Source organism: Cuculus canorus, chromosome 3 (genome assembly GCF_017976375.1).
Source record: "Cuculus canorus isolate bCucCan1 chromosome 3, bCucCan1.pri, whole genome shotgun sequence".
NCBI lineage: Eukaryota > Metazoa > Chordata > Aves > Cuculiformes > Cuculidae > Cuculus > Cuculus canorus.
Window position 1 is genome coordinate 74126550 of NC_071403.1, and position 23275 is coordinate 74149824.

General features: G+C 51.8%; 1 protein-coding gene across 2 annotated transcripts in view; it reads left to right on the forward strand.

Moving 5' to 3' along the window:
• Positions 1–1811: 1811 nt before the first annotated feature.
• RRBP1 (ribosome binding protein 1) overlaps positions 1812–23275 on the forward strand; it is a 28678-nt gene continuing 7214 nt past the window's right edge. The window contains exons 1-16 of one of the 2 annotated variants that reach the window (XM_054062498.1): positions 1812–1960; positions 8810–9520; positions 13794–13942; positions 14173–14295; positions 15288–15440; positions 15873–15991; positions 16728–16881; positions 18727–18865; positions 19367–19554; positions 19740–19777; positions 20923–21013; positions 21697–21789; positions 22163–22255; positions 22357–22437; positions 22534–22623; positions 23050–23142. In XM_054062498.1, coding sequence (XP_053918473.1) covers positions 8830–9520; positions 13794–13942; positions 14173–14295; positions 15288–15440; positions 15873–15991; positions 16728–16881; positions 18727–18865; positions 19367–19554; positions 19740–19777; positions 20923–21013; positions 21697–21789; positions 22163–22255; positions 22357–22437; positions 22534–22623; positions 23050–23142 — 2295 coding nt within the window. In that variant the 5' untranslated portion in view covers positions 1812–1960; positions 8810–8829. The remainder of the gene's footprint in view (positions 1961–8809; positions 9521–13793; positions 13943–14172; positions 14296–15287; positions 15441–15872; positions 15992–16727; positions 16882–18726; positions 18866–19366; positions 19555–19739; positions 19778–20922; positions 21014–21696; positions 21790–22162; positions 22256–22356; positions 22438–22533; positions 22624–23049; positions 23143–23275) is intronic. The other variant, XM_054062499.1, reaches the window with a different exon arrangement.

Sequence of the window (23275 nt, forward strand, 5' to 3'; positions counted from 1 at the left end):
CTTTGAGGCCTCCTCTGGACTCGCTCTAACAGACCCATGTCCTTCCCATGCTGAGGACTCCAGAACTGAACACAAGGCTCCTGATGAGATTTCACGAGAGTGGAGTAAAGGGGGAGGATCCCCTCCCTTGACATGATGGTCACACTTTGGATGCAGCCTAGGATACGGTTGACTTTCTGGGTTGAAAGCACACATTGTTGGCTCCTGTAGAGCTTCTCATCCACCAATACCCCCAAATCCTTCAGGACTCTTCAGGACTGCGCTCAATTCATTCTCTGCCCAGCCTGTCATAGTGCTTGTGCTCACCCTGACCCAGCTACAGGACCTTGCACTTGTCCTTTTTGAACTTCATGAGGTTCTTAGGGGCCCAGCTCTCAAGCCTGCCTAGGTCCTTCTGGATGGCATCCCTTCCCTCCAGCGTGTCAACTGTGCCACGCAGCTTGGTGTTGTTGGTGAACTTAGAATCATAGCATCATTAAGGTTGGAAAAGCCCCCTAAGATCATCCAGTTCAACTGTCAGCCGAACACCACCGTGTCTGCTAAACCATGTCCCAAAGTGTCACATCTACGTGCTTTTTGAATACCTTCAGGTATAGAGACTCCACCACTTCCCTGTGCAGCCTGTTCCAATGCTTCACCATTCTTTCAGTAAAGAAATTTGTCCTAATAGCCAATCTAAATCTCCACTGGCGCAACTTGAGGCCATTTCCTCTCATCCTATGACTTGTTACTTGGGAGAAGAGACCCTCTTGCTACAACCTCGTTTGAAGGAGCTGTAGAGAACAATGAGGTCTCCTCTCAGCCTCCTCTTTTCCAGGCTAAGCAACCTCAGTGCCCTCTGTTTCTCTCATGATCCCTGTGCTCCAGACCCTTCTCCAGCTCTGTTCCCCTCCTCTGGACACACTCCAGACCCCCAATGTCCTTCTTGTTGTGAGGGGCCCAAAACCGAACACAGGATTAGAGGTGCCGCCTCACCAGTGCTGAGTACAGGAGGATGATCATGTTCTGTGCTCACAGATCAGCTGTGCTCCAGACCCTTCCCCAGCTTCACTTGCTGAGGGTGCCCTCAAGGACAGAATCATAGAATTGTTTGGTTGGAAAAGAGCTTTGAGATCATCGTGTCCAACCATACCTGTCCATTACTAAACCACATCCCTGAGCACCTCTATCCCCCTGTCCACGTCTCCGACAACGATTTTAAACACTGGTCCCAATTCCAACTCCTGCATCCCCATTCCTTACAGGGACCCCCACAGGTTCCACATCCCATCCTCTCCCAGCCCTGCCTTAGGGCTTGTGCTGACACCCTCACCCACACGCGACTCGCACCAATCCGTGGCAACTTGGTTGGGTTATCGGGCAATGGACCAGGCTGCGTAGGGAGGTGCTGGAGTCCCCATCCCTGGAGTGATTTGAAAGATGAGTAGATGAATCATAGAATCATAGGATAGTTAGTGTTGGAAGGGACCTTAAGGCCCATCCAGTTCCACTCCCCCTGCCCTGGGCAGAGACATCCCACTAGATCAGGCTGCCCTGAAGTGCTTAGGGACATGATTTAGTACTGGACAGGTAGAGTTGGGATTGATGATCTCAAAGATCTTTTCCAACCCAGCGATTCTCCGATTCTCTGACTCAATCCACAGGGAAAAACGCTGGGATAAAGCTCTGCGAGGTCCCCGCATCCCGGTGCTACTTGGTACCCCACCCCAGCTCCAGCGCCGCGGCGGTGGGGAACCCCCACCAGCGGGGACTACACGCCTCACAGCCTCTTCCCCTCCCATTCCAACCCATCCCATCCCGTCCCGTCCCGTCCCGTCCCTCCCCGTGCTCTGACTGGTCCCGCCGCGGGGCTGCGGGGCGGGACGGGGCGGGGCGGGAGCGGCCGAGATCAGCGGCGGCGGAAAAGTGCCACGACTCCACACGGGCCGCGCCGGCGAGGAGGGACCGCGACCCGGCACGGGTGGGTAGGCACCGGCCGCCCTCCTTTTCCCCACGGGATCCCTCTCCACCTCCTCCCACACGCTGCGAGGGGACCTCCCAACATCCCGCCCCCCCTCCTCTCCCCCCCTCCCCCCACCCCCCCCCGGTGTCAGCAGATGTGGAGCGGGGAAGGGGCTGCGTGGGAATGGGGGAAAAGAGAAAGGGTGGGATTCAGGATTTAGGGGAAAGGGGGGCGTCGGGTGGATGAATGGTGAAGGCGGTGCGGAATGGCGGCGGGGACGGCCGGGAAAAGAGGGGGGGAAGAGGAGGGAGGGGCCCCGCATCGCCACCGCCCCCCCCCCCCCTCCATCCCGATCCCGGTCCCGCGGGTCCCCCCGCTCCCATCCCCGTCCCGGTCCCAGCTCCTCTGTTTCCCCACTGTCCCAGCCCCGTAGGCTCCCGCATCCCCACTCTCAGTCCCCCACTTTCCTCGGTCCCAGCCCCGCAGCGCTCAAACCCCATTCCCCTTGCCTTAATGAAACTAATTAAGCTGATTAAGCACATTTGCAAAAGGTCACAAGCGGTCGCTCCTTATTTATTTATTTATTTATTTATTTCCCTTTAACTGAGCCCCCATGCACCCCCCAAAATATCTCTCCTTGCCCTGGGAGACCCCCCAGCAGCGTGGGGTGCAGTGTTGCTCAAAGCGTTTGGAGAGAGGCAGAGACTCTAAAAAACCACGGTGTCTTTCCCAACTGGATGTCACCAGCTCTCCAAGAGGGTTTGCTGGCAGGATATTCTGCTCTTCACCCCAGCTGGGGGAAGTGATCCAGTGGGAAGAGTGTGCGCCTGCACACGTGGCCATGCGCGAGAGAGCAGCCTCCTCACCCCAAATGTCAGCTTTCCTCTCCGCTCTCCTCGTTTCCTTTCTGCTTCTCTTTCTCTCGTTCCCCTCCCGTTGCCCACATCACCAGGAAACAGATGGAAAGATTGGAGCAAAGTGGGGTGCTACCTAAGACGTGAACCCCAAGCAGAAGCTGATGAAGGCTGAGGAGGGGAGAGAAAATTTGTTAAGCTGAAAGAGGGGAGACTTAAGTTCTATTTTAGGAAGAAATTATTGACTGTGAGGGTGCTGAAGCACTGGCACAGGTTGCCTAGAAGTTGTGGCTGCCCCATCCCTGAGGGTGTTCAAGACCACGTTGGATGAGGCTTTGAGCAGCCTGGTCCAGTGGAAGGTGTCGCTGCCCATGGCAGGAAGTTGGAACTGGGTGGGCTTTAAGATCCCTTCCAACTCAAACCTTTCTATGATTTGTAATAGCTGCTGCAGCGATTAACCAATAAGCTGGGTTATGGTGCTCTTATGCTCTCGTTGTGTGTATGTATATGTTTTTTCTGCCTTTTTTCCCACTCCAAGGCTTAGGAAGGGAGCTGGCAGCACTGCCAAAGGCCTTGGCTGCTGCTGCCGTGCTACAAGAGCTAATGGAGCGCTAAGACACGTTCAATTAAGTCGAGCTATAACTCTTGACGATCGGCACAGCAGCTGATCTGGAGTTGCTGTGTGGAGTAACACATGCCGCCGGGAGGCTGGAAATGCACAGTCACTTACTCAGAAAGTGTATTTAAACAGAGGCTGCGGGCAGGAGCTGCTTGCCACACACGGGCTTTTCTTGTTTGGTTTTAATTTTTGTCTCTCTCTATTTTAGCAGGGCTGAGAGAGGAACTCCAGAAGTATCTGGAGATTGTCTTTTATCTGCTAGTGGTGTTGCTGCCTTCTCCCACTGCCAGGCTGCCCTGCTACAGGCAGCATCAGGCCTCCTGGTTCCCTCTCCCTCATCCTCCTAAGTGCTGGAGGAACACTGTCCCTGGCCATGTCTCTGCCCTCTTGTTACAAGGAGGGAAGAGCTTTCTAGCTGCCTTTTTTAACCTGCTCGGAAATGCTGTGGAGGAAAGGGAGCTGCAGGTGCCTCGCAGGCAGTCGTTGCTGTGGCCTGTGTGCAAACTCAGTTCACTCTTTCTCTGCCCTCCAATACCCCATCACCTCTTCTCCATTGCTCTAACCTGAGACGCTGCCCTGACACTATGGCAAAGCCTTGGATTGCAGTGAGAACAGTGTCCTGCTTGCAAAGAGCATCTTTTCCCATCTGCTGTTTGTATGTGGCTTGGTTCACCCTGGAAATCTTTTGGCATTGGAAAATCCAGCAAGGCTGAGTGGTTTACTGGTTTTGTTTCCTTAGGGTGAGTTGAACTTTGCTCAGGGCAAACAGATGTGACTGCACGTGCAGGGTGGCGAGGGAGATCAGGTCTTCTGAGCGGTTATCTGGAATGTTGAGAAGTTTGATGGATAACAAGAAAAAGCGGTAGGAATGGAAGAGTCTGAGCACAGTGTTTCAGCTGGCTCTTTTACATGGGAAAGCCAAGAGAAATACCAGTTGTCCACCTTATTCCTGTTCTGGTGGTGGTGTAAAGCTTTATCGAACAGTCTGTTTTGGGAAAGGAGTTTGCATATGGGTGTATTTGATGATTTCCACTGTTTTGGCTGAGTGAGAAGTGGAGGGTGATCCTTCTTAGGAAACTTTACACAGGTAAATATGCTCAGTGTTGCACTTGAACTTGATTTTTTGAACGTGGACTCCAATAGCTGATGGCGTCTATGCAGCACTTATGCACACAACCCTCTCCCAAAACAGCCTGGGCATCAGATTGAAATGTGCCATTGTAGGACCAAAGTCTCGTGGAGGACCAGAAGGTACAGAGTGGATGATGTTGAAGTCTTCAAGCCTCTTCAAAGCCTGGCTGGCCAGCTGAACCTATACATGTGAAACTATCCTCTAGGCATCCATGAGCAGACAAGCAGTGGTACTTTTAGTGCCCTATTTTTCCATAGCCTGGCTAAGGCTTTTTGCAGGTGGGAAGCATGGAGGGCTTTCCTGCCAAAGAGCAAGGCTTGCATGCTCCGGCTACTGCACTTGTGGTGGGGACTGTATCTTGCTCTGCAAATCCAGGGTAAAGTTTTAGCCCTTCAAAGGGAGAAGGCAGTGAGGTCAGGAAATGCCAAAGTAGCCCCTGATGCTAAGGCTGCAGTGCATTGTGTCTTGCATTTATGCATCAGGAAGTTCCTGGAGGAAGACTTTTCCTTGTCCCCCAGATGCCAAAGCTAGCCTGGTTTGACTTAAGCGTGTGTGTTAGTGTGTACAGCCTGCCACCGTCTTTATGTTGCCGGAGTGATGGGCTCGTCCCTGAACTAGGTGTTAGGCTGATGTGTGCCAAGATTTGACCATAGGAGGAACGCTACTGGTAGAACTTGCTCCTTGGAACCAGTGCCGAGTCAGCTGGGACGAGCTGTGGGCTGTGATGCATAAGCATTGAGACAGGACCAAAGTTTCCCTTTGCTGGGATAGCACTGCTAGGAGTCATTGCTACCTGGTTGGTATCTCCCGTTCTTCATTTTGGATTGTCTTCCAGCATGCTTGTCCTTGGGAACAGCGCAGAGTTTCTCTGGTCCACTGGTGGGAGCTTGTGAGTGGCCTGTGTGAGCATCGTGGATGCTTTCACAAGCTCTAGCTGCTGACATGGCTTTTCCAGTGGGTATGAGAATCCACAGGTCCTCTGGGATGCTTTTTTTTCTTGTATGGATTTTATTTTTTGGGGAGGTGGTTGTTTGTTTGGTTTTGTTTACCGAGGAAGGACTTTAATGCTAATCTGCATTGTTATCTCACCCCGGCTGTAAAGCCTGAGAGAAGGCAAGGTACGGGCAGCTTTTACTGCAGTGGGGCTGGGTGAGGCTACCTGCAAGGGAGAGGGAGCGTGGGGCTCAGACACGCTGCCTGTAAGTGCTTTGCGGGGGACAACAGTGTGGGGTGGGATGTGGGGCAGACAGAGGGCCCCGATTGCACGGCACTGCATCTTGCACTGCCATCTCATCAACTTCACAATCCAGGTCTCTGCGTAAGAACACTGTCCCCTCACATTCATCCTGTGCATGCTGGTGCCTCTGTTAGCAAGGTTTTGGTTTTTTTGCGCTGTTCTCATCCTCTTTGGGCTCCATCCAGCTGCTTTTGGAGGTGGCAGTAGCAGCTGGTGGGGTTGGAGTGCATTTGGCAATGCTCGGTGATGCCATTGCCCTTCTCTCAAGTAACAAGTGGTAGGACAAGATGAGATGGCCTCAAGTTTTGCCAGGGGAGGTTTAAGTTGGCTATTAGGACAAATTTCTTTATGGAAAGAGTGGTGAAGCGTTGGAGCAGGCTGCCCAGGGTAGTGGTGAGGTCACCATCCCCACAGGTGTTCAAAAAGCGCATAGATGTGGCACTTTGGGACATGGTTTAGTAGGTATGGTGGTGTTGGGCTGACGGTTGGAGTGGATGATCTTGGAGAGCTTTTCCAACCTTAATAATTCTATGATTTTTACCTAAATATGAAGCTATGGTGGTGTGAGGTCAGGAAAGGTTTCCTTTTACTGATGTGTTGGGGTGAGGAACACAGGTCACCTTGTTCTGTCCCTAAAGCAGATCCTGGATGCTGTGGTGTGGCCCTAAAACCAGCACAAGGTCATGAGTATGTGGTCTCCAGCCCTACTTTTTATTTTCTGCCAAGGAGAGGAAATCCAGCCCTTTTCATCCTGGCGGTTAGGGATAATCTCTCTGTCCTGTTGGGGATGATGCCAAAGCACTTGCTTTGCTACCTGTTTGGATGCAGTGCTAAATATGCTGGGATAGAGTGGTCTGACAGCGTTTAAATCTGAAAAAACCAGGACAGATGTGAAATAGCGATGCCAGGATTATCAGCTGGGATCTCGAGTGGTGCCCTGGGGTAGAAAGTTGGCTCTGCCAGGGGAGGCTGGTTCCAGCTGGCATTGGCAGTCGTTCTGCCTGCCAGCTCTCTCCTGCTTCACCTAGGGTGCTTGGAGAGGTGGGCAGGGCTGCTGGGTGAAACATCCCTCCCTGGGCAGGTGGGTATCTCCTGTGGTATACAGTCGCTTTGCAGGTCCTCTCAGCTCTGCACCCCTTGCTCAGTTGTTGGAGCAGAGTTTTTCATTGTGCTGTCACCTCCTCACTGTATGAGCAGCTTTGAGCTGCAGATTCAGCTGCGATTTCGCTGCTCTGTCTGTTAAAAAGGAAAAGGCTGAGGTCTCTCTCCCACTAGCGCTGAGGTTTTGAAAAGATGCTGAGCTCCTTAGTTTTATTCTTATTTTTGCCTCCTCCCCTTCCAGCTCCTCCCTCCCTTCTCAACCCACAATCTTTTAAGGAGGAAATTTGATTGTGTTTGCAGTAAGTGTGGGGATGGGAACTTCTGAGAGCTGAGGACTTTCAGCATTTTCCTGATTATGTTTTGAGGTGGAATGATGAGAAACTGCTGCCTGGCCCCTCCTGGGAAGTGCCCCTTCACAGTTTAACTGCCTGACTTCAGCTTCTGGGGGTTTGTGAGCCACCTTGGGGCCATGTGAGTAGGACAGCAGAGAGGAGATTGACTTCGAAACTCAGTTCAGAGTTCAGTTACCAATTAAGAAGAGCAGAGATAGCAGTACCTTTCTTAGCAGCCTTATAGCATCCTTGCAGTACTTAAAGGGAGCCTACAGGAAAGCAGGGGAGGGGCTCTTTATCACCGAGTGCAGGGACAGGACAAGAGGGAACAGTTTTAAACTGAAAGAGGGAAGATTTAGATGAGATCTTAGGGAGAAATGTTTTCCTGTGAGAATGATGAGGCACTGACGCAGGTTTCCCGGAGAAGTCATGGATGCCCCATCCCTGGAAGTGTTTGAGGCCAGGTTGGATGGGGCCTTGGGCAGCCTGGTCCAGTGGAAGGAGCACCTGCCCGTGGAACTGGATGATGTTTAAGGTCCCTTCCAACCCAAACCATCTTATGATTCTATGATTCTCTGATTCTTCATGTGTGGCTGCACCCTGCCTGCCAGATCTCAAGACCACACAGTATGGTTGCTGCTTCTTGTGTTATGGGTGTAGAAGCTGAGGCTGGAGAGGAAGGCAGGAAGGACCCTGTGCACAGTTTGCCCACCAGCTAATGGTAGAGGTGGAAAGAGAAGTGCCACATCCAGTGTTCCCTTTACAAGTCTCACTTCTTCCTGTGGATATCTGTTGGGGGTGAGATAATTAATGATCGTGCTCTTTTCCTTTTGTTTTCTATCTTGAACTTATGACTTCTATAGGTATTAGCACCTCGAGGAAATAGTTGTGACTTGGTTCTCTGTGTGGTGTCTGTGGATGCAGAATTGCTGGTGGGTTGTCTCTCATCATTGGGAGCTACCCAGTGAGATGCAGTCACTGCATATCCTCCCTGCCAGTCTGGACAGAAACCAGGAGTGCCACAGGGTGCAGGTGGGAAAGGAGAAGGCCAGGGCTGCTGCAAAGTTGGAGAAAGCTCTCCTGTACATGCTTTCTTCTTCCAGGAGGATGTTTTATTCCAAAGTTGAGACCTGGATATATGCTTGGGTGCAATGAAAAGGCCAGGTGCTCCAAGGAGAGCCCAGATCTTGGTTAATCTGCACCAGTCTGAGAAGGGGCTCTGTTACTGCTGCGAGGCCGCACCATGCAAGGGTCATGGAAAACCATTCTACTGGACACGTAATGTCTGTCTCTGACCTCACCCCTGTCTTTTTCTTCCCCTCCTGTGGTTCTCCTGGAGATGCTCCAGCTGGTGAAATGAGTCACTGTTGTACGACGAGACCACTATGCATAGGCAACGAAGCAGAGGAGGACAAACTAGGGGTTGTGTGGACACTTGGCCTTTACCAAGGGTGTATGAATCTTGAACATTTGTCTCTTCACTACATGGTGCTGTTTGGAGAGACAAGTGTCCGTATGAAACTCCCTGCTCAGAGAGGCTGTTGCATCTTTGTTTTTTCCCCCCTACTAACTGTTGTTCTGGTGTCTTGCAGGCACAGAAGAATAAGGCAGGATGGATGTGTATGACCCTCAGACATTGGGTGTTATGGTCTTTGGAGGTTTTATGGTGATCTCAGCCATTGGGATCCTCCTAGTATCCACCTTCTCCATGAAGGAGACATCTTACGAGGAAGCCTTGGCCAAGCAACGCAAAGAGCTTGAGAAGACCCAACAGCAGAAAACGGAGAAAAAGAAGAAAGAGAAACCTGTTGAGAAAAAGGGTAAAGCAAAGAAAAAGGAAGATAAACCTAATGGAAAGATCCCAGAGCAGCAGCTGACTCAGGAAGTGACAGACTCTCCCAAGGATGTGGTTCTTGAGCCTACTGTGATGTCTGAGCCTGTAACTGTTGAGCCTCCGATTGCAGCAGTGTCAGTGGCTCCCCAGGAAAAGGAGAAAAAGGAGAAACCTGCTTCGTCACCTAAAGAGAAGAGGAAGAAGGAGAAGAAGGTGTTAAAGGTAGAGCCTGCTCCTAGCCCGGTATTGTCTTCACCTCCTGTCAGTGTCCCCAAAAGTGCTCCCATCTTGGAGGTGACCCTTAAGGAGGTGCCCGTTGTAGCCGTGCTACCAGTTGGCACACAGCAAAGTGCTCCAGTCGTCAACTCCACCACCACTAAGAAAACTGATGCTCCTCCTACTCACGAGGAGCAGAAACATGATGGGCCTATCAAGAAGAAGGCTGCATCCAAGAAGAAGACTGAGGCAGGTAAGGCCAAATTCTTCTCTATATATCCCCGTTGAGTCAGCCAGCAGGGCATCTCAGTGCTGTTAGATCTTGGTACTGTTGAAATGGAGTTATCCCATTCTGAGATCTTTGTTCTTCTTCACTGTTGGAAAAGGCAGCTGTAGAAAGGCTGTTTCTGGTGACATGTATCATGTGTGCCAACGGGAAGGTGGGTGGAAAACACCTGTACTGGACTGTAATTCTCTTGGGGGGGAAATAGAATCATAAAATCATAGAATCACTAGGTTGGGAGGGACCCACTGGGTCATCGAGTCCAACCATTCCTAACATTCCCTAAACCATGCTGCTCAGCACCTTGTCCACCCGTCCCTCAAACACCTCCAGGGAAGGCGACTCAAACACTTCCAGGGAAGGCGACTCAAACGCCTCCCTGGGCAGCCTCTGCCAGTGCCCAATGACCCTTTCCATGAAAAATTTTTTCCTGATGTCAAGCCTGAACCTCCTCTGGCGGAGCTTGAGGCCATTCCCCCTTGTCCTGCCCCCGTCACTTGGGAGAACAGGCCAGCTCCCTCCTCTCCACAACCTCCTTTCAGGTAGTTGTAGAGAGCAATAAGGTCTTCCCTCAGCCTCCTCTTCTCCAGGCTAGAAATAGAGTTGAGGTCAAAAGCTTATTGAATTGTTTTCACTCTTTAATGTGTTGCCTTTTGCATCTGGTACCCCTGTTTGGTGCTTGGCTCCTTGGCCCAGCACACGGATGTGGGAGAGCTACAGGTTCCTCTTGGCTCTGCACACTGAGAATGATTGGGAGCTGTGAGGTCCTGCAGGAGGGGAGTGTCTGCCAAGGCGCTGGACATCTGGGTGAAAAGTCAAGATGACATGTTTTGCCCCTCCACCCAGACCAAGGTTGGATGAGGCTTTGAGCAACCTGATTGAGTGGAAGGTGTCCCTGCCCAAGGCAGAGTGGTTGGAACTGGATGGGCTTTAAGGTCACTTCCAACCCAAACTATTCCACGATTCTATGATTAAAAGCACACTGGAGCTTTTCTTCTATGGGAATATGGGTCACCGCTAGAGTTTCCTCCTAGTTAAGTGAAGGTGAAAAGCAACTTGTTGGAGGGTAGTGTACTGAAGGTGTGGGATTGATCATGGGATAGTTAGCAGGAAGCGACTTTGGATATGTCATATCAAAGGGAAAACTTTGCCCATCATCATTCATGCCTCACATGATTGACTCAGAGGTGGAAGAGGTTAAAGAAGGTGGTCCCGAATCTCCTCAGCATCTAAATAGGTGTCTGGAGGAGACGAATAGCTCTGTAGCTGGATTCTTGCCTCTCATTGCAGCAGTGTGGGCAATTTGGCATTTATTTTTGGTTAAGTGATAGTTACAGGCACTAAAGATGTGAGTGTATTCAGACCTGTTGAAGTGTTCCCATATGGATATGTGGGAGAAATCTCTTAGGTGTTCTCACGGAAGTGATGTGATGCACAGAGATTTCATTTATTTATCTAAAAAAAAACCCAACCAAAGACACCCCTACTTGCCAGCCTTCTCCAGGACACCCAAACATAAGCTGCTGTGTAAACTGTCATTTTCCACACACATGTTTTGGAAGAGGCTACTAAACGGGATGTTTTGAACCTGCTGGTCTCCAAAGTTGGGTTAAAATCCTTGTACTTGCTCCTCTGAGGACAGGGTATTACTAAAGGCCATCTCCACACAATGGTGAGGTTTGAAATGATTTGAGCAACCACTGCTGCCTGCGGGGGCTACAGGAAGGCTGGGAAGGGGACTTTTATCAGGAAGTGCACTGAAAGGATGAGGGAGAATGGTTTTAAGCTGAAAGAGGGGAGATTTAGATGAGATCTTAGGAAGAAATATTTTCCTGTGAGGGTGGTGAGACACTGGCACAGGTTGCCCAGAGAAGTTGTGGCTGCCCCATCCCTGGAGATGTTCAAGGCCAGGTTGGATGGGGCTGTGTGCAACCTGATCCAGTAAGAAATGTCCCTGACTATGGCAGGGAGACTAGAACTGGGTGATCTTTAAGGTCCCTTCCAACCCCATCCATTCTATGATTCTATGGTTCTAAGATAAGCTTGGGGTATTTTTCTCATGTGTTGTTCATTTTTAGCCTACTCATTGCACAAAAACTTGCAAGTGGTTGGTGTGTACTCAGATCCAAGCTCATTCACTGTGACAGCAGGAGTCATGCTCTCCCATGGAATACCTGCTGGTGCCTTGTGTGGGCTGCAGCCTGCCAGGTGTGGGGCACCACGCAGGGGCCGTCTGTGTCTCCTATATCCCTTTGGGTTTGAGAAGCGTCTCTTCAGACCCCTTGTTCCTGCTGTGCTTTCCCATGGCGGCTTTGCCATATGGTTGCTTCTTATTTCGCGACTTCCTTCAGCAAGGTGCGGGGTTTCTGATTCTGCAAGTGGCCTCATCTACAACATAGGCTTCTTGTTGCTGCGGCTTGGCAGGCTGCCCTGGCTCCGTTTGCCAGCTGCAAGGTGGAGTTTGCATTGTGCCCGCCTTGTGCAAGGCTCACTTGCGCAACACCAGTGAGAGATGGGCAAAATTTCTCTTGGTGGGTCCCTCCACCCCACGGGACTGGGGCAGAGGATGTGATGAGCCATCCTGCATCCTTGCTGTTGTTGGTGTGAGTGAAGTGTGAGCCAAGATCTAGGGCCCTGGTTGCACAAGCTGCCCCTGCTGCGCTGCTAGGAAGTGGCTGCTGCTGGTGAGACACTCTGCTACTGCCAGGGCTTAGTGGTGCCATCCCAAATGGGTCTACCAGAAGCCAGGAGGAAACAGTGAATGCTGGAGCTTCTTGGCATTCCCTCTTTACCACTCTCTTTCTGTGGTGGCTTGACTGCAGCTGACAGCCAAACACCCACTCAGCCGCTTTCTCACTCACGGAGTAGAAAATAAGATGGGGAAGCCCATGGGTCAAGATAGAGTGATTTCTTAGCAGTTACTATCACAGGAAAAACAGACTCAACTTGGAGAAAACTAGTTTTATTTAATAATGTCACCAGCAGGACAAAGGAGGGGATTCTGCCCCTTTACTCTGCTCTCATGAGACCTCACTTGGAGTCCTGCATTCAGTTCTAGAGTCCTCAGTGCAGGAAGGACGCGGATCTGTTAGAGTGAGTCCAGAGGAGGCCACAAATTGATCCGAGCACATCCCATTTAAGAACAGGCTGAGAGAGTTAGGCTTGTTCAGCCTGGAGAAGAAAAGGCTCCAGAGAGACCTTATAGCAGCCTTCCAGTACTGAAAGGGGCTACAGGAAAGCTGGGGAGAGACGGGGGAATGGCTTGGAAGGAGGAAGATTCAGAGTAGACATTAGGAAGAAATTCTTTGCGATGAGGGTGATCAGGCACTGGCACAGGTTGCCCAGAAAAGTTGTGGCTGCCCCATCCCTGGAGGTGTTCAAGCCCAGATTGAATGGGGCTTTGAGCAACCTGATGCAGTGGGAGGTTTTCCTTGCTCGTGATAGGGAGGTGGAATTGGATGATCCATAATGGTCCCTTTCAGCCAAAACCATTCTAAGATTCTATGAATTTATTTCCAATTAAAATAGATGAGGAACTGAGACAAAATTAAAACAAAACCTTCCTCCGCTGACCTTCTTTCCACGCTGAACTTTGCTCCTTCCCTCTCAACTCCTCTACCTCCTCTCCTGGAGAAGTGCAAGGGGATGGGAGCTGTGGGCAGTCCACAACAGCTTCTCTCTGCTGGTCCTTCCTCCACACACCTTTCCCTTGCTCCAGCGTGGGGCCTTCTGTGGGCTGCAGTCCTTTAGGATGAAACTGCTCCAGCACAGGCTCCTCTCCAGGGAGAATCTGCTCTGATGCCAGCAGCACCTCCTCCTCCTTCTCTGACCTTGCTGCTTGGGGGTTCTGAGGTCTGTGTTCAGGAGGCCCTGGTGTTCATGGCTTTACATACTCTGGAGCTACTGGAGTCCAAACTGCTTTTTTTCCCTGGGATTTTTTAGGAAAATTAGCCCACTGGGCCATAGATAACAGTGCAGGAACTCCTAAACCCCCTTGCCCACCATGCCCTATCCATCATGACTATGTGTACTGTGGTCCTACAGCAGCATCATGGTCCCTGATGCTCCTTGGCTTTCCTGATTTAGCAGAGTGGTGTCTCAGAGAGGTATCAAACCTGACTGAGGAATTCCAGGTGGGTGCTGGTTTGAAATGGCAATTGCAGGGCTGAAGCCAACTGAGATGGTGCTACTCAGTTCTGCTGTTGGCATAAGCAGTCCTAACCCCTCCTTCTCTCCTCCGTAGCACCCACAGATACGGATGGGCCCCTTTACCTGCCCTACAAGACACTCGTTTCCACTGTGAGCAGCACGGTGTTCAGTGAGGGGGAGGCCCAGCAGCTCATTGAGATCCTGTCGGAGAAAGCAGGCATCGTCCAGGACACTTGGCACACGGTAGGGCTGCCAGCATTGTTTTGACTACCCACTGCCGGGGCTTTGCCAGGAGCCTCAGGAGGTGTGGAGGGAGGACATCCCTGTGTTCAGGCAGGCTGTCCCTAAAAGTTCGTCTTGGAGACTGGAGCTGAATTTTCCTTTGGAGTAGAGGGCAGGATCCAGCGCGTGTGGGTGGAGGGGATGGGTCAGGGGGTTGTGGTCCCCACTAATGTGCCACCCTGTGCTGGCAGGCCACACAGAAGGGTGACCCTATCACTGTCCTGAAACGCCAGCTGGAAGAGAAGGAGAAGCAGCTCACCACTGAGCAGGAGGATGCAGCCGCTGCAAGAAACAAGCTGCGGGAGCTGAGCAAGGTAGGTACTGTGCAGCCCTCCCAGCATCCCTGGTGTGAGCTCTGCTTATGGTGGTCATGCTGGTGCACCTCATGGTACCCGCATCTCATCCCCCTCGGAGGTGAAGCCTAGGGGCTCTTTGGGTCCTTCACCTGTTTGCTGTTTTCCCTGAAAAGGGTAGAAGATCCCTGCCTGACCTCTCCCGAGCCTGATCCAGCTCAGGGAAGCAACAGCCCAAAGAACCACGGGGTGGGGCCCGTTGGCAGCTGCAGAAAAAGCAGAGAGAAGTCCTGATGACAGCTTTGTGCTGCTTTAGGAAGGCAAATAAATCCCTTCTGGTCTTTGCATGGATCCCCTAAGCTGAGAAGGAGCTGATCAGTCCCTTTTTAAGAAACTTGATCCTATTTACACCCTCTTTTCCTGCCTCAGCCCCCTGCCTCCACCTCTACTTGGGTGTTGAGTTGGAACAGAACCCCACCACGATGGGCACAACACTTCTTGCCTTGCAGCTGGCAGGACCTGGTAGTAGCAATCCTGACTCCCTGCCTGCAGGAGAGAAGAGGGCAAAGCCATCCCATGGGCTACTGTGCTAAACCCTTGCCTGTGCAAACCACACCGGGCATCGCCCAGCCAGCCACAGAGCATCCCTTCCTTGGCATGGGAGCTTAGGGTGTTTAATTTATTCATTTATTTTTAATTTTGCCGCTTTGCTCCAAACTTTGTGTGATGTTATTGATCCTGGGGCGGCAGGCAGGGGGGAAATAAATTCCAGGCTGTCTTACTCCTTTCTCTTAGCTGGCCCAATGTGGAACAACAGTGGCATCGAGTGGCCACAGAGCCCAAAACAAAATGCAGGAGGAAATGTAAGTGCTAAACGGCATAGCTGGACATGGGGGCAGCTCCGAAAGGGCTGGACTTTTAAGTCTTCTGAGCTAGGAGGCCACCGGTTTCGCATCCCCCTAAAGCGGGGAAACTCACACACTGAGGACTAAGGGGGTGACTTCTCCTCGAAGGAACTGGCGGCCGAGCGAGCCAAAGCGGCAGCTGTGGAGGGCAAACTGAAGGAGCAGCTGTTAGCCCGTGAGCGGGAGATTGTGGCAGTGCAGGCACGCATGCAGGCCAGCTACCAGGACCACGTCAGTGAAACACAGCAGCTCCAGGGCAAGGTGAGCCTCTCAATGTGCTCTGCATCTTCCTTTCTCTGGCTACTGGGTGGCTTTTGGTGGCATAGGCGTGTTCTTTTGGAGAGGACTGAGATGGGGGGTTGGACTAGATGACCTTCATGGTCTCTTCCAACCATACCATTCTGTGATTCTGTGTGCGAGGGGACCAGATCCTTGGGGAGGGGGAAGGCCCCGTGGTGCTTCTGGACCGTGGTGCTTCAGGACACGGTTTAGTAGGCACGGTGGTTTTGGGCTGATAGTTGGACTGGATGATCTTGGAGGTCTTTTCCAGCCTTTTTGATTCTGTGATCTCTGGGGGCTCTTGGCATCCGTAGACATTCCACAGTGTTGCCCGCCTCTTTTGCTCATCACATGGGTTTCACAGGGAGACCAAAGGAGCTGGCAGCAGCATTAACTTCTTTTGGGCCTTTCTAGATCCGGACCCTGCAGGAGCAGCTGGAGAACGGCCCTAACACGCAGCTGGCTCGCCTGCAGCAGGAGAACTCCATTCTGAGGGATGCCCTCAACCAAGCCACCAGCCAGATGGAGAGCAAGTAATGCTGAGGCTGGGGACAGAGGCTGGGGCTTCCCTCTGGGAGACCCTGGGGGTTGGCTTTCCATAAGCTGGGGTCTCCACAGGCACCCCATCTAGCTGGATGTGGAGGTGGCAGTGAGGAGGAGCTTGCCAAAGGGCTTTAGAGGGCTGGAAATGAGGATGTCTGTACCTAAGCCAGGAGGAGGGGAAACCTTGTCTGCTTTGGGGTCATCAATGCTGATGCTAGAGCAAACAGGCACTGGCGGGGGCTAGAGGAGACCAGAAGGTGCTGTGGCAATTCCCCCCTCAGGGGAGCGCATACTCTCAAACTTCAGAAATGCAGCTGGCTGTTTGATGGGAGTAGCGCTGCAAAGATCCGAAACCTGTGTGGTGGAGCCAGGTAAAAGAATTTCACAGTCCTTTTGATAGGAAGTCTGAAATGGCTGGTGATTAACAGCGGTAAAATAATTACAGACCTGACTCCAGCTGATTAGAGCGCTTCCTCTTGTGTCTGGAAATAGAGATCTTTGCGTCCTCTACTTCATGAGAAAGGAATGTCTTCTGTGATTGAAACGCAGCTTTTCAAAAGTGATTTCCACCCCCTCCCTGAAGGACCATGCGTGTCCTAAAAGAGGCGAATGCAACCATTGAGATGTTTCAAGTCTCATATCAGCCCCACAAGAGGATGTGATTCCCCCCTTAGTAACATCTGAGATGCTTTACTGGCTAAAATAACCCTGCTTTTGTTGGTGCAGGCAAAACGCTGAGCTGGCCAAGTTACGACAGGAGTGCAACAAGCTGATGAAAGAGCTGTCTGAGAAATCAGAGATGCTTCAGCAAGAGGAGCAGCAGAAGAAGAGCTGGGAGATCAAAGTGGTGGCCTCGGAGAAGCAGATTGAGCAGCTGCAGGTCAGGCAGGCGCCCACAAACCTGTTCCCATCTTAGAGATGGGGTGGGTGGCTAAATTACATGGGATCTGTGGACTTGGCCATGGGAAGAGCTTGGAGGGAGAATATCCATGGCTGGAAAACAAGCTGCCTTGCAAACCTCTTAATTTCCTCTTGTTCGTTAGTTTGTCACGTGCAATATACTCATCTTGCAGCACCACCAGCAAAGCCCATTGAGCACAATGCCCAGGTAGAAACTGTGCTCGCTCAGTTCTGAGGCTCATGAGCCTGGTGTGAAGGTGGGGAGGGGACTTGGATGGTGCACGTTGCTGGGTATACTCTGAGGCAAGGGAGGAAGCCTGCTGGCCCCCTCAGCCTATGCTTATGTGGACATGAGTGCTCTCTCTTGACTAAGCTGTTAAGCCTGTTCTTCTCCTTTCATGGTGCAGGAGGTAGAGCTTGTGGCTTTTTTTGTTGTCACCAGGGTGTGGCTGGGTTTGGGGGTTTTGGGGTGTTTTGGTGTGAACACTCCCAAGTGAAGCTTCTGAGCACACTGTCAGTGAAGGAACAGTGGCATGTTGTCTGCAGGCAGGCTGTTCCCACACAGGGAAGAGCATCTTCCTGGGCTGGGAGGAAACACTCCTGCTGGGCTTCAGCTAAGCCAGGAGCTGGGAGCATTGATCCCAGGTATCCCTGACCCAGGAACTTGCAGTTCTTTCGCCTAGGGCTGGCAGACAGGGTGAGGGATGTGATGCGTCCCTCCCACATGTGCTGTGGTCTATGAATTGCTCTTTATGAAGGGACAGTCATGGTGGACACCTTTATCTGCACATGCCAAGAAGGTTTTGTAGAGGTGCCCCTTGAGCAAGGGGCTTTCGATATCCTTGGTCTTAATTTTTGGGTACCCGGGGACGCACATCTCTTTTTGATGGGCTGGTTTTGACCTCTGCCGCTTTTGCAGGTGCGGAGCAAGGAGGTGACATGGGCAAAACATAGGAGGTTTCCTGGCTCGAAACATCACCTTCTAGGCATGCTTTTAGAACTTCTCCGGGACTGTTAGCTTGCTGCAGGCCTTAATACTAATTAAATAAGTCACACTAGCTGGAGGACTGTAAAGCCAGTGATGTGTTTAGAGTGCCTGTGGGAAGAATGTGCTCTGTAGTCACCTGTGGAGCTCTGAGCTGAGGGTATGGGGTCAAATCCTTAAAAAATCAAAAGTCCAGCTTTCTTGGTTGTTCTGGAAGCACCACTCAGACAGAGCTGCTGGTTTACCTCCTTCTGTCCCCTCCATGCAAAGCGATGTCTCCATCTGCAAGGGTGCGACTCGTACCTGTAGAGCTGCTGGTTTGCAGCATGCTCTGTATACTCCTCCTCTGCCTTCCCTCTCCAAGCGCCTGCCTTGCTCTGGCCTCTTCCCTGCTGCTTTCTAAGATGGAAGAACAAAAAAAAGTCTTCCCTGGCCCAAACCGCACAGAAAATTCCTCCATGTGTGGAAACATGTGGCTGAGTGTCTCCATCCCGCTAAGCACCGTGGCAGTACCTCTCCCTCCTGGGCTGAGGCTCTGTGTTAGGACCAGGGATCTGAGAGTTTTTTCAGAGCATAGCTCTCTGGAGAAGGAGGATGGCTGTGGTCTTGGCCCAGAACTGAGGCATTTGAGTGTCGTCTGCTTCCCACTTGAGGGCTGGCAAATGATAAAACGCAAGCATGAGGCAAAACCCTTCATGCACAGGGGGAGCATGGAGGAAGGATGACTTGCAGCCCCCAAACCACTGCTTAAAAATAACATTATGTGACACACGGAGCTTTGCTTCAAATTGGCCAGGGTGCCTGGCACACTACAGAAAGCCATCTCTTCATGCCCTGCAGATTTCCCAAAGGGAGATGGAAGCAACACTGCAGAAGAGGCTGGAGGAAGTAAGCGATGAGCTCCGCAAAACTCAGAGCAGCTACAAAAGCCTGTTAGCAGATGCGGAAAAAGCCAAAGGACAGCAGCAGAGCATTGCTGGTGAGGACCTCGGATCAGGACGGGGAGAGCTGTTATGTGAACTTGGACCTTTCAGGGCCAGGTCCTTGGTGGGGATGGTTGGGGCAGGACAATTAGACCCAGGGATGAGTTGGGCTGCACAGTGTTGGTGCCAGCAAGATGTGGGGCTGTTCTATGGTCCTCTTCTAGGAACGGGCTTCCCAGAGAAGTCGTGGCTGCCCCATCCGTGGAGGTGTTCAAAGCCAGATTAGATGAGGCTTTGAGCAACCTGATCTAGTGGAAGGTGGCCTTGCCCATGGCAGGGGGTTGGAATTGGAAGATCTTTAAGGTCTCTTCCTTATGATGCCACCCGAGTGCCTCTCTCATGCTGTCCTGCATCCCTGCCTTCCCTCTCTGTGCCTTCTGAAGGCATCCACGGCTAAGCTTCTCTGTCCAAGGATCCTGGATGAGCAGGGCAGGGTGGGGAGCCTCCAGATTTGTTTGCCTGTACCTTACTGTGTTTCTTATCCCTTCTTCCAACAGAACTGCAGGCCAAGCTGCTGAGCTCTGAAGCAGAGGTTAAAACCAAGTTACTGGAGCTGGACAATGTGAAGGGGAAACTGCAGGATGCCAGCTCGGAGAACACAAAGCTTCTGGAGAGGATCAAATCCATTGAAGCTCTGCTGGAGGCAGGCCAGATGAGGGAGGCAGAAAAAAATAGAGACTTGCAGGTCCCATGTTCATTTAATTGGGGTGGGAGGAGAGGGGGTAACACCACTCAGACAGGTGATTTTGCACCATGTTAACACAATAGCTGTGTTGTCTTTGCTCTGGAATACCCTCTGGGTTGCCACAGAAAGGGCTGACACACATCTCTTGCCTAGGACGAGTAACAAAAGTGCCTTCTCTCTTCCAGGCAGCCAATGAAGCAGAGATGAAGCAGCTGCAGTCAAGGTGGGTTTAGGTGGACACAGAGGCTGCTACAGCAACTCCAGCTTGCTGTTCGTGTGTTCTAGGCCTCCCTGGGCGCTGAGCCCAGTGGGTGTGGGCTTCCTGCTCTCTCCATTAGGCAGGCTTGGGGACTGGGAATCAGAGAAGACAAGGTCAATCCTGGCCGACACAGCTGTTTAAAATACTAATTGGCTCCAGATCTGGTCCCAAATAACAGCCAATCCATTCTGGAGCGAGACTTTGATTGCTGGCAGGCACATGGAGGCTGCCTGGTCCTGCATCATTATGATGATGTTTGTACTGGGAGTGGGATGTCTCTGATCCAAACCTCTGCTCAAAGCTGGGTGAACTAGAGCAGGCTTTTTGGAACTGTTTCCAGATGTCTCCAAGGGAGATTCACCACCTCTCTGGGTCCCTGTCCCAGTGTTTGACAATCTCTCCCGCTGGTGCAGAGAGGTTTCCTGGCATCTAACAGGAGTTTCTTGTGTCCCAACTTGTTCCTGCTGCCCTTGCCTATGTGCTGGATGCCTCCAGAAAGGCTCAGGCTCTGCACAGGTGGAGGATTTTTCAGATGCCCTCACTGCCAGTGGGCATCAAGTATTCCTCTAAAAGAGAGCAGCTGTTCAGTTGTCCTGGGACCCCAGGAGAATTGGGTGGCTTTTGTCAAGGAAGGTCTACTTGAACTGAGGCTCCCTTCAGGGCAGTTGATGGATCTGAGGGTGTGGAGGGAAGTCGAGGCATCTGGTTAGTAGCCCACATTTATGGTTACTCAAGGCAGTAGGATGGTGCTCTCAAAATGCAGAGCTGTGGGCTATCTCAGCCTAACAAGCCGTGGACAGGAGTGTGTTGGAAGCAATTCCAGTTGCATAAGGCAGAATACGTGGCCTTTGGATCAGGTTACTTCTTCCTCTTGTCCTGGGTGTGCAGCCAGCCAGCTACTTGATTGTTATTATTGATAAGCTGGTAGAAAGTAGATCCCACTCCAGCATTGACATGGCCATACTTTTTAGTCCTGCTCCCTCTTCCTCCTACTGTGTGAAGATCCCAGAGCAGACAGGCACAGGAAAGGCTGTGGTCCCCTTCTTGACAGCTTGCTACCTGGGAGGGAGGTGGATGCTGAGACTCACTCCTGAATCCTGCCCTTCCAGGCTCCAGGAGAAGATGGACCAGCTCTCTTCTTTGGAAAGGGAAGCCACAGAGCTGCGCGAGGTGGTGGAGCAGCAGAAGACGAAAAACAATGTACGTGAATGAACCGAGCTTTTCCTGCTCACATTTTTTTCCTCAAAACCCATGTCTCTGGGGAATGACAAGCCGTCATAGTCAGCCACTGATGGCTCCATGGTGCAGCCAGAGGCTTTTCTAGCCCCATGGAGCACTAGAGGCATTGCCTTGCCTGCCAGAGAGCAAGAATCCCCCTTGGCAGGCTGTGCAGTTTGAGATGATGAGCTCTCTGGTTGGAAGTGTATGTCCCTTGTTCTCTCAGGAGGTTTAGGACTTGAAAGCCAGGGAAATCCTACCCTGGCAGGGTTGAGGCAATCCCTTAGCAGAGGTTGCTCACACCTCATTGTTCCTCTGCTCCAAGGTGGTGTCACTTCTGTGGAGGCAACCACACAGCCCTCTGCTTCTCCTGTCCAGGCAGCTCTGGGCATCCCAAGGGCTGCTTCTGGAGGTCCTGGCTCCATCTAGCTCTGTTCTGCTCCCTCAAGGCCACCACTGGGGTGATGTGGTGTGTTGGGCCACTGCAAGGATGGAGGGAAAAGAAGCACACGTGGGCAGTGGGATGGAAGACCAATGACAAAAGCAATGGGCTGCTGCCCATTCTCCTGAGCAAGAGCTTTGAAATCCTCTACGGTGCCAACAAGCAGCTTGGTGGCCTTTGGTGGGATGTGTAGCTTATTACCTGCTGTGTGTGATCTTGGCAGGACCTTCGTGAGAAGAACTGGAAAGCAATGGAAGCGTTGACCACAGTGGAGAAGGCATGCGAGGAGAAACTACTTGCTGTCACAAAAGCAAAGGTGAACCCAGCATTACGTTTAGTGGTGATACTGGTGGTGTAAGGGAAACATTTGTCCTCCCCAAGCCACCAAAGATGCTTGTCCTGGGTTCCCTGCCTTCTCTTAGGAGCAGTCCTGGCCCAGCCCTCCTGCCAGCTTCTCCAAAGTCAGTCCTGAGGGCTGTGTGTCCCTGTACAGGTTATGGTCAAAGAACTGGGAAGATGGTTGAACTGGAAGGGATGATTTCTGGTTTTCAGCAGCAGCAGTTTTCCCTCTTGGCTGTTTTCCCCCTGCCAGCTCACCCCTGTAGGCACAGATATGTAGGGCCAGTATTGGCAGCCTGGCCAGCAGGCACTCAAGAGCATCATCCCATGCTAGTTTGTTTCTCCTACAGGAAGAGCTGGCCCAACAACTGGATGCGCTCCAGACGCGAACCATGCAGACGCTGCTCTCTGCCCTCCCTGGGGTCACTGTGTCCTCGCAGCAGGTGGGTATGGGGTCTCTCAGATCCCCTCAAGCCTCCATCACGTGGGAAGAACAGATGTTTAAGTCCTTTTTCTTCCTTGTCCTCTCTTTTTCACGACTCAGGATTATGACACATGGCTACAGGAGTTTAAGGAGAAGGCAATGGATGTGCTAAAGCAGCAGAGAGTTACAACAGAAGCCCCAGTAAGTGAAGGGCCTGGAAGGTGGACAGAGAGAATGCCTGAGGGTCACTCCTTTCTTTTCCTCACCTCTCTCTCCATCCCTTCCCTCTCTTTTCAGGATTCAGCACTGAAATTAAAAGAGGCAGAGGAAGCACAAAGCACTTTACAAGCAGAATGTGAGCAGTATAGAGCTATCCTTGCAGAGACGGTAAGCCACAGCCCTTTGTGCTCTCTGGTCTTCTACTAGAAATACCTCTTGAGAGGTCTCCTGGCAGCCCCAGGCTGCCTATGGGCTAGTGGTAGGCATCTCTTCGTAGGCTGGGAGGCTGCTGTGTGGAAGACTATTTGCCAGTGAGACAGGGGAATAGGAGAAACGTGAATTTCTAGAGCTCTTCTTCAGCCTATTGTGTTGGAAATCTTCTTGGTGGTGGTGGGATGTGGCAAAGCAAGGGGTCTGATGAGCCAGCTGAGGAGCTGGGAACCCCTGGTCTCACCTAGGGCACCTAATTCTGTCATCAGTTCTTTGGCCCAAGTCCTTGGAGAGGTGTTGGGGGTACTAGGGCTTCCAACCTTCACACTGCTCGGCTTGGGAGGGCTGAGGGACTTTTGGGCTCAGCTGAGGCTTTGCCAACAGGAAGGGATGCTGAGAGACCTGCAGAAGAGCGTGGAGGAGGAGGAGCAGGTGTGGAAAGCAAAGCTCACGGCGTCTGAAGAGGAACTCCAAAAGGTGTGTGTTTGGGGCACGCCTGGGTTTGTCGGTGGGCTTACAGGAGCAGAGGGGCTGTTGACTATAAATTGGATGATGACTAACTATTCCTGCCAGCCCTGAACTCTTGAGACACGGGAACTTTCTCTTCTCC